This window comes from Marmota flaviventris, chromosome 3 (assembly GCF_047511675.1).
Source record: "Marmota flaviventris isolate mMarFla1 chromosome 3, mMarFla1.hap1, whole genome shotgun sequence".
NCBI classification, from domain to species: Eukaryota; Metazoa; Chordata; class Mammalia; order Rodentia; family Sciuridae; genus Marmota; species Marmota flaviventris.
In genome coordinates, this window is record NC_092500.1 from 61493114 (window position 1) to 61512355 (window position 19242).

The 19242-nt window shown below is 32.4% G+C and overlaps 1 protein-coding gene and 1 pseudogene across 1 annotated transcript; both read right to left on the reverse strand.

The window, feature by feature from the left end:
• Positions 1–1216: 1216 nt before the first annotated feature.
• Positions 1217–2180, reverse strand: LOC114086448 (olfactory receptor 6C1-like; annotated as a pseudogene).
• A 13666-nt stretch (positions 2181–15846) lies between these two features.
• On the reverse strand, positions 15847–16809 carry LOC114087705 (olfactory receptor 6C6-like). The gene has a single exon (XM_027929273.2). It carries the CDS (start codon positions 16801–16803, stop codon positions 15847–15849), a length of 957 nt encoding a protein of 318 aa, XP_027785074.2. The 5' UTR covers positions 16804–16809.
• Positions 16810–19242: the final 2433 nt, after the last annotated feature.

The following is a 19242-nucleotide window of genomic DNA, read 5'->3' on the forward strand; positions in this document are numbered from 1 at the left end:
ATGACTTTATATATAATGGAATATTTTTCATTGCAATGAAGCTTTTATTTTTTACAAGACAGAAATTTTCAAAATTTTACTTAAGTATCTACTAAATTGATTATATGCCCTGTTTCTAAGTCCAAAACATGAGGATACCTATACCCATATCTATATATTTTCATGCATATAATATGTTCAAAAGATCTATATGTTAAGAGATTTTATATATATGCGTATATATACTTATATATCATTTTTTTGATTATTTTCAAGGAGCATATGTATCTATCTATCTATCTATATATATATAAACACACACATATATATATACACACATATACATGCAAACACAGGCATGCTCATATTCAGAAAAGAGCTTAATCACAATGGAATTTCAGAAAATAAATTTATCCCATGTATCCAATGCTTCAATGTTTATTTCTTCATTATTTTCTATAACATCTGTTCATTATTTCCTTGTATGTGTATATATACATATGTATGCATATATTTTTATGTGTATCTACCTATGCATCTACTGAGAAATTGTAGGGTTTGTAAATATGAAAGTCTATTTAGCATCTAAATCTAGAGATGCATTATTAATGGTCCATGCTACTTTGTGAATAGACAAGCAGCATTTTTGTTGGTTTATTTTAATTTTTAACTTATGAACTATTGTTATTATTATCATTATTTTTGTGGTGCTGGGGAATAAAGGTGGACCTTGCACATGCCAGGCAAGTCCTTTACCATCGAGCTCCAATCCTAGACCATTTATTGTTTTTTAAATGAGTAAAATTTACAGTTTTCATTCACGTAAGTAGCATTTAAGATGTTTCCTAGAAAAAAGTGCAAGGAAATTTCTATAGAATATAAACAGAATTACAATTTATATTTTGGTGTGTATTAAATAAAATATATAAATATTTTGTAATTTGTGTCACTTGTGTATGAGGTATCTTCTTGTTCCGACCACAACTCAAATTGCAATTTTCTTTGTAAAATAATTATTGCTTGAGAAGTTGTAATAAACAAGCACCAGAAAAACATGGTGTCAGAAAGGTATACAAAAATAATTTAAATTTGGTGAGACATATATTAAACAAATGTGACAGTAAACTTGTTAGGAAAAAAGAGTGAATGAACAAGAAGGACACAAAGGGAAATGCTGATTTGAATTGGCTACTGAAATTTCATTCTCTAGTACTTTTAATTATTCATCAATGTGCCTTTACCTCAAGCCACCACGTCTTTCCGTGTACTTGTAAAAAAACACAATCTTCCTTGCCATGTTCATGAAGGCTTGCTTGACCTGCTGATTCCTCAGTCTGTAAATAAAGGGGTTGAGCATAGGAGCCACTGAGGTGTTTAGCACAGCCACTCCCTTGCTCAGAGACACTCTCTCTCTTGCTGAGGGTTTAATGTACATAAAAATGCAGCTGCCATAAGAGATGGAGATGACAATCATGTGGGAAGAACATGTAGAAAAGGCCTTTGTCCTCTGAGTAGTAGAAGGAATCTTCAAAATCGTTCTGATGATATATATGTAGGACAGAATTATTAAGGCCAAAGTGACCATCAGAGTAAACACAGCACAGGAAAACCCCATTATCTCTAGGAATTTAGTGTCAGAACAAGAAAGTTGGAGTAGGGGGAAGTAATCACAGGTAAAAATGGTCAATGATATTGGACCTACAGTAATCAAGCTCTAGCAGCATCATGAGCAAAGGGAAGATGATTAAAAATGAGGCCAGCCAGGAAGCAAAGACCAGCATTGTGCAGACTTTGCGATTCATGATGGTCATGTAGTGCAGAGGTTGGCAGATGGCAATGTAGCGATCATAGGACATGGCAGCCAGAAGGTAAAATTCAGTGACTCCCAAGAGAATGAAAAAAAACAACTGAGCTATACAGTTGTTAAAAGAAATGGTTTTATCTCCTGAAATAATGGTACTTAGGAACTTGGGTATACTGACGGTTGTGAATGAAACTTCCAATAGAGAGAAATTCCTGAGGAAGAAATACATGGGAGTCTGAAGATGGGGATCCAGCAGAGTAAGGGTGATGATGGTCAGGTTCCCAGTGATGCTGAGCATGTAGGTGAGGAAGAGAAAGATGAATATTACCACCTGGAGCCTGGGCTCATCTGACAGTCCCAGGAGGATAAACGGTCTTATTTCTGTGTGGTTTCTCATCTGGTTTTCAGTTGTTTATGTTTGCTCTTGTCAAACCTATAGGAGAAAGTGCAAACAAAAAGCTTGTGTTGATGATTAATAAATATACCAATGTGAAGCTGGAATTTTGCTGAAATATTATGCCATTTCCACCTTCAAGGGAAATGGAAAGCCACCTGATAATGACAACAATTCCTTTAATTTCCACTCTTTTACAGTGAAAAACTCTTTAGTTAAGGTAGATTAAAAACTGCTTTAGTATCAATATTCCAGTGAGGTGTCCTCTCACCACTGTTAGAATGGTTATTGTCAAACACACACACACACACAAACACACACACACACTCTAGGAAATACTGAGGATAATATGTGGAGAAAGAATTCTTATAAACTGTTGGTAAGAATGTAAATTAGTACAGCCACTAGGAAGGATAGCACATAGGTGCAAAAAAACTGAAAATAGAACTACCAAATGATCCAGCCATGCTACTACAGGGTATATATAAAAATGAAATGATGTCATTATACTAAAGATATACCTGGATGCCCATGTTTATAGTGGCATAACTCACAATTGTAAAATATTAAGGGCCTAGATGCTCTTCAACAGAGGAATGGATGTATAAAATGTAGTATGTCTACTCAAAGTAGTAGTATTCAGCCACAAAGAGGAATGAAATCATTTGCAGCAAGATGGATGGAATGAAGTGCATTATTTTTAGTGAAATATGCTAGACCAGGAAGACAAGTATCACTGTACTCTCTCATATGCGGAATCTAAAAAACCAAACAAAATGAAATAAACAACCAAGTAGAATAGTGATTAGTAGCAATTAGGAAGGATGCAGGGATGGGTTGATGGGACAGTGGAAGAAGGGTCATTGAATATGATCAATGAGTGTTGTATACATCTACAGAAATATCACATTGATTTTCATTAAAATGTATAGTTAATATGTGTGCATAAAATAAGTTTAAAGATAATAAGAAAATAATTTGGTATTATACAGCTTAAAATGGTAGGGCTAACTAAGGTTTTAGCCAGACTTTTCTGATTCCAAATGTTACGTCTTCTCTTTCATACCTGGGTCTGCAAAATATCTTCCTTTTAGGACAATGCTCCAATCTCTATAGATATTTTCCCTTAGGTAATAGTTTAGTTTCACTAAAAATTACCAAAAATGGAAAAGACATATAATTATTTAAAGTGATTTTTTTATCCTTAGCCATCAACTAACATTTACTAATGCTAAAAAACTTTCCAATTCTTCCTCCTATCTCATTGGAGGTTGGAAATCCTGATGCCATTGCCATAAGCAGCCTAGAAATGAAGGATAGAGGGGAGAAAGGAGCAGGAAACAATGAACACTGGAAGGTTTGAATCTGAGGTTTATTGAATGTAAAGCTCTTGCAAGATTTTATGACATTTTAGTCTACTTGTGTCACTTTTATGTTATTTATTACTAGTCAACTTATTTTGTTTTCTAATTGAAGCAATATATCCTTATTATTGTTATTAATATTTGAGGATGGCCTCAGATAAATAGATAAGCATACCCCAAGAAAACTTGCCTTAACATTTTTATTTTTATTTTTAAAATAATAAGTTCTAATGCTTTTTTAGAGGTAAAGTTTAATGTTATTACCAAAGATATTTCCATATGAAAGAATGGGAATGTCTGGTTGTAAATCCAATTTACTCTTTAGGTCTTAAAATCACTCCTCTGTGCTCAGGTTCCTTATCTACAATACAAATCAATCTCATTTGATAATTGTAAGATTTAAATAAGTTAATATATGTGAAGCATTTGTAAATATGCTTAACATTTAATGGAAGTTGTATAGACATTTTCTATGCATAAAATATTCTCTAACCACTGAGAAGAATACCTTGGGATTGGGATGATCTTATGAGTCAAAGGATATCTTAGATAAATAGGAACAAATACATTTTATCCCAGGAGAATTACACAAGAATAACAACAATAGACTAGGAATCACCTGATTGTACACACACTCTACTCCCATCCCTAGCAGGATTTGATCATTGTATCTGAGAAAATTATGTATTCACACCATATTAACATTATGCATGGCTAGTTTGTTTTTCTGATACTCATTAGTAATAATCTTTCTGGAAGTGATTGTGGAGTTTTCAGTAAGCTATAACTAGCATTGTGAGTGGCTCATTGTAATGACATCCCAAATCACCTCTTTCCATCACAGGAGGAGTATCCATTGTATAATGTTATAAGAACCCCTAGTCCTTCCTCCCAACGCACCACACCTTTACTATGCTGAAGTCTCCTGTGAACTCTGTCCTTACCCTATTCATTCTTGAAAGGACAGGATCTTATCTTCAAAGCTAAAAGAAAGATTCATTCAGTTAATGCTGAGTTTGTTGTTGAAACAAATGCTGCCATCAGGCTCAGTTCCCTATTTTATGTTCTATTCTAGCCTGGGCAGTACTTATGTCTTATTTTTCTCTTATAAGATGTATTTTCACACATTACCTTACAAGATATACTTAAACACTTAGCCCAATGTCCCTATATGGAATGAATTTAAAACAAAAAAAAGTAAGGGAAATCACATTTTATTGATACATAAATTTTTAAAAACTTCATTAAACATTATTTCTAAATTACTTTTGTAACATTTCTTTCAATTCTCTTTATGCCTCCTCCAGGAATACTACTTTTCCTTTGTGTTTGTTTTTATTGAAATCAAGAGTTTTTCATAATACTTAGAAGTAATAAACTACCTTCCCATCAAATAGACAAGATTTGGTGACAGTCTCAATTTTAAAGTTCTTATAATAACTTACTGCTACGGGAAACTCATACTTTTAAAAATATATTTACATTATTACTATTCCATAGTAAAATGTATGAATGCACTCTATTTATCCTTGTTTCCAACTTTATTGAATATCTATATATCTTTCTAATCTTTGTTAATTTTAACATTTTTGTGAATATTAATAATATCATGAGTCACTATTTTTTTGCTACTAATTAAAGTTCTGAAGAAATGTAGGAGGAGCTGTGAAGGATGATATAAATAAACAGAAGAAGGCTTTATGAGCACATCACACAAAAATGAACATCTGTATAGAAAGTTTCCAAATACCAAAGAAAGAGACTTAAAGAAACTCTAGCAGTAGGAGATTGAACATCAATAATTGTGGTATACTGTGCTTTTCTATAAAAATTTGTAAATATTCAATGAATTGTTTTGATTTGTTAATATAAAATGAACATGAAAAAATTATGAGTATTTCTATTCCTTTGAAAGAAAATTAATTAAATACTTAATAAAATATATATGATTCCTGATCCTTAAACTAAGGATGTGTTTATATGGAGGATGATGGGTATCTGCAGAGATCTAACTCATCATTTTAGTTTATTATTTATGAATGTAAACTCTATATTTTCTCCTGAAAGAACATGTCTTTGGTTATTTAGTTCTCATTTCATTTTACACATTACATCAAAATTACTTCTTATTTTCTTTCCAAAGAATCTGAGATAGATTATTTGAATCATTCAAAATGAAATTTAATAGTGATATTTATAACTTGTTAAATAAAATTTGCACTTTCCAAATCTCTACTATCCAATGAATATTAATAATGACCATATAAATAAAGCCAATGTGATATGGGCAATATATTTAATTAGAAACACTATACTTAAATATATATTAGGTGTGAAGGATCAAAGGATGTTCTTTAGAGAATGAGATAAAAAACTTTGGTTCCATTTGATTTCTGATCTCCACCCCACTCTCTCTCTCTCTTTTGGTTGTTTGTTTTATACACACACACACACACACACACACACACACACACACACTCATATAGCACTGGGTTGAAATCTTCTTCAGTAATGCAATAACTTTGAGATTCTAGCTTTTCAATATTTCGTTTGCTCAATTCTCTTTTCTTCACTTAAACCCCAGTGGAAATCATTAGTAAAGTTTCATAGAGCATCTGATCCTGTTACACTCTTTATTTCTCCTTTATAAATTTCAGGATCTGTTCAGTGTCTAGGTTAGTACATTACAGAACAAGCTAATTATTGAATTCGACATGTAGGCAATCTCTAGCTCAGCTCTGTAACCACACTAAAATGCACTTTTACAGTTCTTAGGTATTTCAGGCTCTGAGCCAGGACACGGGAGATGATGGTTCCTGAAAAATTCTGTCAGCATGAACAAAGCAAAGACTACTTAGGAACACCAACTGAGTGGTTGAAACACTTGTTTATGAGAATTTATTTTACTGTTTCTTTCAATTATTTTAGAAAACTTTTGCCTAAAAAGTAATAGAAATAAGAATAATTTATATTTATTAATTTCAGAAATGATAGGCAGATTCAATTCTCTGTAATCATACCAGCTTACAGAGAAAGAAATCAAGGGAAAAGAGAGATCATCAAATTACAATTGATGATCATTTCATAAATACTAACACTCATGTCAGTGTTTATATTTTCATTTCATTACCTAGTTATCTATAATTTAAACAAGAAAGGAAGAGGAAATAATCATCTCAAAACATGATTAAATTATTCTTTATTACATTAGGTATGAGCTTAGGTTTTAGATGTAGATCAAAAATATAGATGTGTCATGCAATGGATTGGGGACTTTGGATGCATTACTTAAATTCATTAAGTTTCAGTCTCTGCTTAAAATGCAAAAGGAATTTCAAGAGTGTTTTTGAGAATTAAATATAATCATGTAAACAAATGTACTCCATAAATCATGTGGCTCTTAGGTTCTAAAAATAGCTGCGTTGATGATTTTTCTTTTGGTTGGAATTCATTCTCAACTCTTGGAAGAGTACTAATAGTAATTGTGGTTTACTAAACAGAAGTTTATTCCAGTGACTGAAAAATTTTATCTTAGTTATCATAACACAAGTGTGAAATTGTTCCACCTATTCCTAACGAAGCATTGAGACTCAAAATTGTAAAATTTCCATTAATCCACACAGCTAGCAAATGTGGAATACACTCTCAGACTATGTACAACTCAAGTCTATTCCTTTAACACAGTACTACAAGTCGGTATTCAATTTAAAATACAGAGATATGAATAGTATTTAATCAATAGAAAATGAATAGATTAAGTAAAGCAAAACATGCAAAAACATAACCATTTCATGACTTGTAATATGTCAAGTTCTATTTAACCTTGATTAAAAAGTTGAGCTGTTAAGAATTGAATCAATGCTGAGATTTGAGAGTCTTCCTCCACTCTCTGTATATCCAACTTACCTCTGGGTTTTATCCAGTTTCACTAATAACCAGAATGACTGGAATAAAAAAAAATAGACAATGGCTTTGTTGTAATCCAGGGAAACCAGTATTCCTAAAAACATTCCCTCTTTCTTCTACTGAACTAGTATGCTTATTTTAATTGTTGCAGGTTATGTATCACTTAAAATACAAGTCAATTTTTATATTGTCAAAATTTTTGTCTTATTTTTTCCATTTTATCCAGAGCATATATATCTCTTTGACTATAAATCGTGAGAAAGAAGCAAAAATATAAAATAGAAACAATATCAGAAGTGCTTTAAAATGGTTTGATGTGGTTTCTATAAAAATTTTATATATCATGAGCTACTTAATATTTTTATCCATTTTCTCTGTCACTGACTCAAGGGACCAATTCAGTGAAGACTGCCAGAAGAAGAATGTAAACAAAACTCAAAGGAATATAAACATAATACACATTACTACTGAAGTTCTAAATGAAAGGTTGGGGGACAGTGGGAAATAAGGGGGTCATGATTTACTGTAATATACAAATATGGAAGCAATACTTTAGAAATATTTGCCTAATTTTAAACACATGTATATATTTAAATTATATGTTTAAACATGTATATATTTAAACACATGTATAAATTTATATGAGACAGTCACAGTATGTGAGTGTCTCATAAAGCAAAAAATAAACAAACAAAAACAACCCAACTTTTAGCTGAGCTTTAGGAATTATGCTACAGATTTAAAATCATAACTAATTACAAAAAGTCTAGTTTATTCATTTGGAATATTTTATTAACTTATGTCTATAATAAAATCACAAAGCTTTCTTCCTAGTATCCCTAGACTTTGAAAGTTTCTCTCCACAGGACAGAATCTTCACTCTGTTTAGAGAGAGTGATACAGGAATGAATGTGCCACTGTGCTCACATATCAGGCCCTGGGGCATAACTCACTCACATTCCCTGTAACTGTATCAGGAATAGCCCCCCAAAATTTGAGAATTATATTCCTGTGTCCTTGGTAAATTTACTTCTTATTATACATTTTCAATTGGATCTCCCAGGAATGCCTTCCAAGTGTGAAAGTAGAAGTGTATGTGAACTCAGATCAATAATTACTTGTGCCTCAGTCCCTTTATTCCATAGTACACACCAATTCTGTCAAGGACTATTTCATTTTTCAATTATGACAATTTTTTTTCATGTCATCTAGAAAAGTATTTGTCTTCAAATTCTAATTTTATATAAATCTATTCTCCACTTTCTAAAAACCCAGTATACATCTGTTTTAAATTGGGTCTCCTTAGTTAAAAATGAGAGTAGACTCTATTTTGATAAAATTATCTAATGATGGAATATATCTTATTCTAATTAAGACCCCATTCTTGTATAGGGGGTCAATGGTGGAGTTCACTTAGGTATTTTAATATGTGTACTTAGAAAAATTATATTAGATTGATTCTACCTTCTTCCTTATTCCTTTCCCAACTCCCTTCATTTCATCCTCCTTTGTATAATCTACTGAGCTTCTCTGATTCCCTTCCCACACATTTGTTGTGATTTAGCTTCTACATATCAAGAAAAACATTCAACTTTCATTTTTTGGTGGGATTCGATTATTTCACTTAGCATGATAGTCTCCAGATCCATACATTTACCAGCAAAAGACATAAAGTGATTCTTTACAGCTGAGTAATACTCCATCATTTCCTTTATCCATTCATCTGTTGATGGGTATCTAGGTTGCTTACATAACTTAGCTATTGTAAATTGTGCTGCTATAAACCTTGATGTGGCTGTGTTATTGTAGTACACTAATTTAAAATACTTTGGATATATGCCATGGAGTGGGTCAATGGTGGTTGCATTTCTAGTTTTTGGAGGAATCTCCATACTGCTCTCCAGAAAGGTTGCACCAATTTTCAGTCCCAACAATAAAGCATGACTGTTCCCTTTTTCCCACATCCTCACAATCATTTGTTGTTACTTATATTCTTGATAATTGCCATTCTTTCTGGAGTGTGATGGAATCTCTGTAGTTTTCATTAGCATTTTTCTAATTGATAGAGATGTTAAACATGTTTTTATATATTTGTTGATCATTCAAATTTCTTCTTTTCAGAAGTGCCTGCTTTGTTCTTTTGCCCATTTGTTAATTGGGTTATTTGTTTTTGTTTGTTTTTATTTTTTTTCTTTTCTAGTTTTGTTTTGTTTTGTTTATTTGGTGTTAAGCTTTTTGAGGTTTTTTTTTTTTTTTACATATCCTAGTAATTAATACTCTATGTGAGGTGCAGGTAGCAAAGATGTTCTCTCACTCTATAGGCTCTCTCTTCATGCTCTTGATTGTTTCTTTTGCTATAAAGAAGTTTGTTAGTTTGATGTCAACCCATGTATTGATTCTTTATTTATTGTGCTTTAGGACTCTTGTTAAAGAAGTAAGTTCCTGTGCCAAAATGTTGAACTGTTGAGCCTACATTTTCCTCTAGTATGTTCAGTGTTTCTGTTCTGATTCCTAGGTCCTTGATCCACTTAGAGATGATTTTTGTGCAGGGTGAGAGATGGGAGTTAACTTTCATTCTATTTCATATGGATTTCCAGTTTCCCCAGACATTTGTTGAAGAGGCTAACTTTTCTCAGTGTGTGGTTTTGGTGAATTTGTCTGGTATAACTGTATTACACATTCCTAATTTAAATTATAACATCATTTGATTTTCAGTGTAAAAACACTCTTTCATGTGTTCGTCTTTGCTCATGTCCCATGATCTCTTAACTTTCTTCACACTTTGTAAGTGTGTTTGTATTATTAGGATCATCTACATATCTTCATTTTATCATCATGTTTATCTACTTCATTGTCATGATCACATTTCAAAGATAAATGAATGCATGAACAAAACTGATCTGAGTTTTTGACACACAAAGGTATCATCACCTCTCTCTGTTCATTCTCTAATTTTCTGAATTATGGACAAAGCAGAAAAATCCTCTAATTGTTTACCATAGTACTTCATTAAGTTTTAATTTATGTTCAATTTCATAAAGCTCAGTTTAAGCTAAATTTTTAGCACATTATGAAACACTATTTATGATAATGAGGCATGTATGGGATGGCATTTGATAAATCATGTCTTGTAATTTTCTCTCAATCACGTGTGTTTGTATAGATTAGCGTTTCTAATCTTGGAACTATTAACATTTCCAAGATAATAAATATTTTTTCTATGAGTATCTTTAAACAAATAATATTTGAAAAAAATGGCTATCCACATGATCAGTAATCATACCATATATAAAACTCAAATAAGCCATAACTATAAAATTAAAGGTATAAAATTTCCAGATAAACACAAAACTGATAGTAGATGTTATCTTGAGCTAAATTGAAACATGAGGCATAAAGAAAAATAGTTGATAAATATAAATAATCAATGTTATGCTTTTCAAAACACATGATTTGTGAATGGAAATACAAGCCACAGCATAGAAAATATATATGAAATTTTCATATCTGAAAAAGGACTTGTATCTGCAATACACAAAGAATCCCAAATGATAATAAGAGTGGTAAAAAATAAAATGGGCATATATTTAAGCACTCATTTTATCAAAGGAATTATTCAATGGCAGGAAAGCATAAAAATAATGATCAGCATCATTAATCTCTATAGAATTGAAATTATAATTACAGTGAGATACAACTATATACACTTTGGAATGATTAAAGATTATATATATGTATATATATATATATATATATATATATACACATATTTGTCAAAACAACTGTTGGTAAGAATGTGGAATCACTGAAAACCTCACACACTGCTGATGGAATATAAAATTATGTCACCATTTCAGAAAATAGTTTGTCACTTTCTTAAATAACCAAACATTTACCTGCCATATAACCAAGCCATTATAGTCCTGAATATTTACTCTGTAAAAATGAAAGTATAACTTGATAAAGCTTTTAAAAATGTATTGACAAAGGGCTGGGGATGTGGCTTAAGCGGTAACGTGCTCGCCTGGCATGCGCGGGGTGCTGGGTTCTATCCTTAGCACCACATAAAAAAATAAAATAAAATACAGATGTTGTGTCCACCAAAAACTGAAAAATAAATATTCAAAAATTCTCTCTCTCTCTCTAAAAAAAAATGTATTGTCAAAAACTGAACCATCATGTTGAAAGAATACTGCATATAAATATATGACTTTTGCCCAATCTATCCACTTTTCTAAAATCATACTATTAACAAAAAAATATAATATTGTTTCACATCAGGACAGTGTAAATTAGCAGATACAATGATTTTTTTTTTCTCAAAAAACAAAGTCATCTTCTCAGTCATGGTCCCTTTTGTACCAAAAAAAAAAAAAAAAAAAAAAGTGGGGCTGGGGCTGTGTCTCAGTGGTAGAATGCTCGCCTGGCACACGTGAGGCACTGGGTTTGAGACTCAGCAACACATAAAAAATAAAATAAAGATATTGTGTCTACCTACAACTAAAAAAAATACATTAAAAAAAAGCTGTGTTCAGTAAGTCTACCCTGGGGGTATAACACACAGGCTCTTCTCAAGTAGCAGACTGTAGGTCTGAACATTCAATATTTCAGCCAGATTCCGACCAGAAAACATACATATTTTTTTTGTACAGATACTTTATTCATTAACTTGACTTTTAACTTGCCTTCAGGAAGGTAATAAAACCACATATTTTTTTCAACCCACTTTCTTTATTTGTTTATAAGGTCAATACTTCTACCTCTTTGATGACAACCTTTAGAATCTGAAAAGTTATGCCCTGTATTTTGGATTCTTAAACAACTCTGGAGGAACAGGAAGTTCCTATTTAGTATTCATATTTATAAAGTTTTATTTATTAGTAAAATCTGATTAACATTATTATTATTGAATAATTCTGAGAATCTTCTCAGACTGTTAAATTTTGAGTACCATCCACCGACTCCTGGGGTTTTATTTTCAATTTCTTCTTAAAGGTTCATCTTTGGTTACTTTGATTTCATAGAAAACAAGATTATTATGAAGAGCATTTCAACATTACACTGAGTTGGCCCATTTCATTCATTTATAAGTATAAATTATTGAAATTAGTGTAACTACAGAGAATATTACAGATGTCTGTCTAGAGTTTATGAACCATAGAGCACAGACAAGAAGCATTTGCCTGAGTGCAAAGACAACATGGTCCTAATGTTATAGGAAGACCAGGAATATCACAGAAGGAAGTGGGTCCCTTGTTTCCTTTGTCCTGACCAGGCAAGATTAGTGATGGCCTGAACTTTCTCTCTCACATGGCTGTATACGTCCAAGATTTATTGAAAGCAAACATATATGCAGTGTAGACACTGAATGGCCCATCTGTAGACAGAGAATAGCCCCATGTTCCCTGGAAGTCCTGTCCACATACACATTTAATTACTGGTTTTGTCAGACTGAACAAAGAATAACCATAGTGGTATGTTTCTAGGTCCCTTTTTAAGTGCTCAGACTGCATGGGCATATTTACTAATTGGTTTATGTTTCAAGGCCTGAATTCCATCTGGAAAGGGAGACAGTCCTTGCTCTGCCATTGTGGTTGGTAATCCTACCTTGTTATCAGGGCTAAGATATTTTGTTCTCTAGAAAGAGCTGACTGAACATACTGTCTGCCTGAGAAAGATGATTTTATCTCCCTCTGTGACTGTGTCCCTGTGACCTCCCATTATTCCTGCTTATCCCTATTTATCCTATCCATCACTGACTATGCTTTAGTGGACTAGAGAGCATCTTTAACTGAAATGTAAATTGCTTATGGTTAGAGGAGTGTAACTTCTGTAGTTAAGGAATAAGCAGAAGAAAATTTGTTTAAAAAACAAAAAAACACTCCTAACCCTCTAACTACTTAGAATTCTCTATCATGTGTTTTAGCATCCAAATATATATATTGTTCTATGACATTTTCTTTTATAGATCTCAATCTACTGTCAATGAAACTATCAACATTCAATTTCCAGGAACATGCCTATTTTGTCTAGTATGATATAAGTTCTTAGATAGCTGTTTGATGAGGTTATGAATAAAAGAAAGAACATAGTTTTGTTCCCAGGATTTGTGATTTGATGACTGAGAAGAATTTGTCCCAGAAGAGCTTGGAGTTGAGATATTGTTCTACAAGGAACACATATAGTTCTTAAAATCTAGACCTGTTTTATCTTGGAAAAATTAAATTGCTTTAATAGTAATATATATCCTTATGATTTTTGCTTTTTTTCTGATTCTTCCCTGCATCAGAAATAATCTACTAAGCCCTCTAAAATCACACTTATCAACATCAAAGCCATCTGAAATAGCATGAGTAGATTTCATGGATGTAAGCATTCATAATGGACAGAAACTTCAAACAGTCCTTATAATTGGTTTAAATTGAACAAGAAGATGAAAACTGCATGTCATTCCTTCCAGCCTGTCCACAACACTGACATCATTCTTTGAGTAGAGTCAACAATAAAAGCAATGATTTGCACTCTCTAATACCATGGCTTTGGTTTTATAGAATCTCCATTGAACTATATATATTGCTGAGTCAACATCACACATGACCTTTCTAGCTGTTCTCTAAGAGCAGAGGACCAACTGGGAGGCCATTTCCCAGTGTTTCCATCTCACTATGGTAAGTTAAAACCAGGAGAGGACTTTGTGAAAAACTTGCAAGTAGGAAAAGAAGCAAAGTTTATTGTTCCCCAGGTGTTTGTAGTCAGGCAGCTGAGCCAATGTGACATCCAGAGTATCTTCTCACTAAGTGTTTGGGAATTACCTACTTTACTGCTAAGGCTTTCGGTAAACACTGTCTCAGAAATTACTGAAATGCATTGCCATTTCCCATTCACACCTGCCTCACCTTCTTTGGAGATCTCCATCCTGAAATCTTAAGTATTAGTTTGCTCAACATCCTGTCATCAATACTCTTACTTTGGCTTTTGGCTCCCTCAAGTCTTCAAAACCAAGTTGAGTCTTGGAGTCTGTTGAATTATAAAAACAAGTTATCAAGTTTATTTTCAGGTGAAGTGGGCCCATGGAGAGAGCAAGAAAACATGGAATGTGTTCCTTTACAGTTACTTCTTCTTTTCTTTGAGAGACAATTTCTTAAGCTTCTCTGCCTGGATGATGGGAATTGGAGAGTGGAATCATCAAAAAATAAGAAGTCCATTCTTATTAATTTCACTTTGACAGATTTTATTTCAAAAGGACATATGAAAGGATAGAAACTTTCAGGGATTGGCATTTCAATTTACTAACTTTTCACACTAATCAAGGAAATGATTTACTTTTGTGGAGAGATTCCTCAGACAATGAAACACCAAACTATTGGATCAAGTGAGGAAAAACAGGCAATTTCAAAAGAACAGGAGACATGTTGCTAAATCACATCAGCATAAAGAAGAAGATATGAATGCATGAAATAGCATGGGTGAACTTTGTTATATTGAACAAAAGAAGTCAGACATGAAATTCAAACCAAAGTTTCATTTATATGAAATTTCAGAACAGGTCCTAGTCTACAGGGACTAAAAATCATCAGTGTATCGTTTCTTTCAGTGGCTGATGGAGGTGATTTAATACACATGCTTTAAATATATAAATATTTTTCCAAACCAAAATATAAATTAATTGTCGGTTGAATTTCTTCCATGAAATAGTATCACCTGTAGTGTTCAGAAACGGTAAAGTTAGAACCAAAGGCTGGAGTTTAATTTTTTACCTCAAATGACAACTATTCATGTTTATGTTTAACTTATTCTTAATTATTACAATTCCATAGGAGAAAAGTTTTCAGTAGAATATCCATTCCTTTCATATGTTATAGCTCTAAATCACAACATCCTTACATTTTTATTTTCCTTATCCATCTTTCAATGTTCAACATAAATACTGATTCTTCTTGGAAGTTTACCTTGAACTTTAAAATTGCTTAGATTTTTCTGCTACTTTTCTATCACAACAACAATTACATTACATAATAAATGATCATGTTTTGTGTCTCTGACAATTTTAGCAATGCAAAATATTTCAGAGCAGATGCAATGCTTAGCAATTAATACATATATCAAAATATTGAAGTAAGTATGTCTAGCAAGGTTCGCTTGCAAAAAAATTCAATGTATAAAACTACCCTTTAAGAGAATAGACATTTCTAGGTCAAGATAGAATTAATATTCTAGATTGAAGAAGACAATCTATTCATAGAAATTAGGAAAATCCACTCAGAAATAAGAACAGAGAAGTGTAGATAGACACATGAAACCTAATAAGATATAAATATTCAAGGGGTAAAATATTATACATACAAACTGATGTAATAAATAATCATATTGAATTTTCTTATTCAAGTTCCAACAGCATATTATTTATGTCTAACCACTGACTTGTCCTTTTTAAAAGAACAAAACCTTTGGAGCATATGCTTAAGAGCTTCTTTCACCTGCTGGTTCCTCAGGGTGTAAATGAAAGGGTTGAGCAAAGGGGCAACAGAGGTATTGAGCACAGCTACATCTTTAATTAAAGTCACCCTTTCTTTTGCTGATGGCTTCATATACATAAAGATACAACTTCCATAAGTAATAGAGACAACTACCATGTGTGAGGAGCAGGTGGAAAAGGCCTTCCTTCGTTGTTGACCAGAAGGGAATTTGAGAATAGTTATGATGATGAATGTGTAGGAGAGGATCACTAAAAACAATGTGATGTCAAGTGTCATCACAGCTAAGACAAAAGCCATCAATTCTATGAAACGTGTATCAGTGCAAGAGATCTGCAGGACAGAAGATTCACACAGGAAGTGATCAATCACTTTGGAAGCACAGAAATCCAGCTTGAGTAGCAAAAGCAAAGGGGGAAAGATGATTAAGAATCCAGCTGCCCAGGAGCTGAGCACCAGTAGGTAGCACACTCTGCTGTTCATAATGACTGGGTAATGCAGAGGTTTGCAGATGGCGACATAGCGGTCATAGGACATGGCAGCCAGGAGGTAAAACTCTGTAGCCCCTACTAGGAAAAAAAAGAATAACTGAGTTGTACAACCATTGTAGGAAATTGTTTTGTCTCCACTGATAATGCTTATCAAGAACCGTGGAATGCAGACTGTTGTGAACAAAATTTCCATAAAGGAAAAATTTCGGAGGAAGAAATACATTGGAGTCTTGAGGCGGGGATCCAGCAAGGTGAGAAGGATGATGACTAAGTTCCCCATCAGGCTCAAGGTATAATTGAAAAATAGAAAGAGGAAAATCACAATTTGTAGCAGAGGGTCATCTGTGAGTCCAAGCAAAATGAACTCTATCTCCACTGATTGATTCTTCATTTCTCTTTTATTCTATCTAATTGACATAAAATAAAAATTAATATTACAAGAAGTTTTTTCTTCCTTTTAATCTATATAAAGTTCCATTTTCAGAAACTTACCAATTCACAAATATTTCTCAAATCAGCTGAGAGTTCATCACAATGAACATATCCTTCACTTCAGTCATCATCTTTATAAGAACACTGAGAGATCCTTCTATGACCAATCTTTCAAAGGCTTTACCACAATAGGCTATTATGACAAGCTATTCAAATATTTGATTATTTTTTTGAACCAAGTATTGAATTCAGGGGCACTGAGCCATGTTCCCAAACCCTTTATGTATTTTATTTAGAAACAGGGTCTCATCGAGTTGATTAGGTTCTCACTAAGTTACTGAGGCTGGTTTTAAACTCCAGATCCTCTTGCCTCAGCCTCAAAGCCCCTAGAAATACAAGCATGCACCACCATGCCTGGATTGGTATTTTTAATTTTTTTAAATTTCTGAATTTAGCTAATATTTCAAACAAATTTTCATTCAAGTGATACAATGGTAATAGGAAATAGTGGTTTGTTTTTTTTTTTCCTGTAGCCATAATAACTAAAATTTGAAGATACATATACCAGTATAGGATTTCTAAGGAAGAAAATATATATGAGAGTCTAATGAGTATCTAGCAGAGTGAATGTGGAAATGATCAGATCAAAATAGTGCTTAGCATATAACTGAGAAGCAGGAAAACAAATAACGCAACTTTCAAATGTGGGTCATCATTTGAACCCACTATGATAAACACAGCCACTACTGTATGGTTTCCCATTACCATTTTCTGACTTTTACCAATCTGAATGGTGGGGGTTAGGGAAGAAGCTCAATCAAATAACAGCAATAGCTAGTGCTTAAGTTACAATTAGCAAAAATTTGTTTCAGGTAGAGTAATGTAATGCTCATTCATAATGCACAGGTAACTTGCTGGTAAGAAAAATAATTTGAATTTCCAGAATATTTTGACAGAAAATTAAAACTTTATATATTTTAGCAATATTATGATTCTATAAATGTAATGAGTGTTGGTTATTTATATGAATAGTTAGAAGACCCATAAATCTTGGAGAATGCACCGTTTTGATTAATATACAAGAGTTGAGATGGCATATCAGTTCTTGATTAGTTTGTAAAGTAGAACCATATACACAGCAACCTACATTTGCCATTTAACATACACAGAAGAACAAATCTAGTCTAGACAAGTAACCAGAGTGTGGCCATCTGTGCTATATGAAAGTTTAATATGCCTGATTATTAAATGACTTTTATGGCTAATTATACCACTGGTCCTCAACTATTTCCAAACAACCAAGGTACAATCTATTTGCTTTTCTTGTGACAATTTCTATCTCCTCGTCTCTGATAACATCTATTCCAGATGCACACACTTCCCAAAACATTTTTCATTATGAACAATTTGGTAATGCTGTTATATATAACAAAAAATGTTTTTCTTCTAGTTATAATTTGAAACTTGATAAGATCTAATAATGTGAAATGTACAGTAATGATTTTCAGAAGCACAGAAATATAAAAATGTGTTTGGGATGTGCTATGAGAAGGGAAGTATAATGTGAGGAGAAAGAAAGGGTCATAGAAACCTGAAGAAAAAATTATATTTTTTAAAAGTTAGGGGATTAGCTTAAGAAAAAATTGAATGATTAAAATACATAAAGATATATATGTAATAAGGGAAGAAAATTTAAAACAGAATATGCTTCTTTATAATAACATACCACTTTGTTGATTCCACAAAGTGTAGACTACAACCATGAGTATACTTTAAGTCAGCATAATTTAGAAGGAGAAGAAAAGTTAGTGATAAATTTTAAACTTACACTAGGTGGTTGGACTGTAGTTCAGACAAATTTTGGATAGCATGTAGAGCCTTCCCAACATAATGATATTCATATGTCAGGCAAACAAGCTACTAAGTCTATGCCTATAATCTGGTGCCCACTGAGAACTATATATAAAACAATTACTTTCTTAATGCTCTGCATGTGTTATGTGGGACAAATGAGATTAAATATTCAAGAAATGTGCTCAGGTTTATATTTAGAGCAAAGGGTCAGATTAATAGAGGTTATTTTCAGAAGTCCTGGCTTTAAAATTGCACAGGTTTCTAAAAGCTTTTATGCAAGCTTTTTGTTTTAAATTTTTAACTAGAAGCTGAATTATAGTACAATACTTCTAAAAAGAATTAGTGATACCCCTATGTAAAAATTCTTTCTTAGGTGTTTTATGATCATCACAAAATATTTAAACCTATTTTAAATGGTTGCTATGTAAAATCTTGTGTTTTGCATTGAGGATATTAACAGAATTACTTTCAATCTAAAATGCATAATTTATCTTTAAGACAGCAGAATACATATAAAAATAAACATAAAAGAACCAAAGGTGAA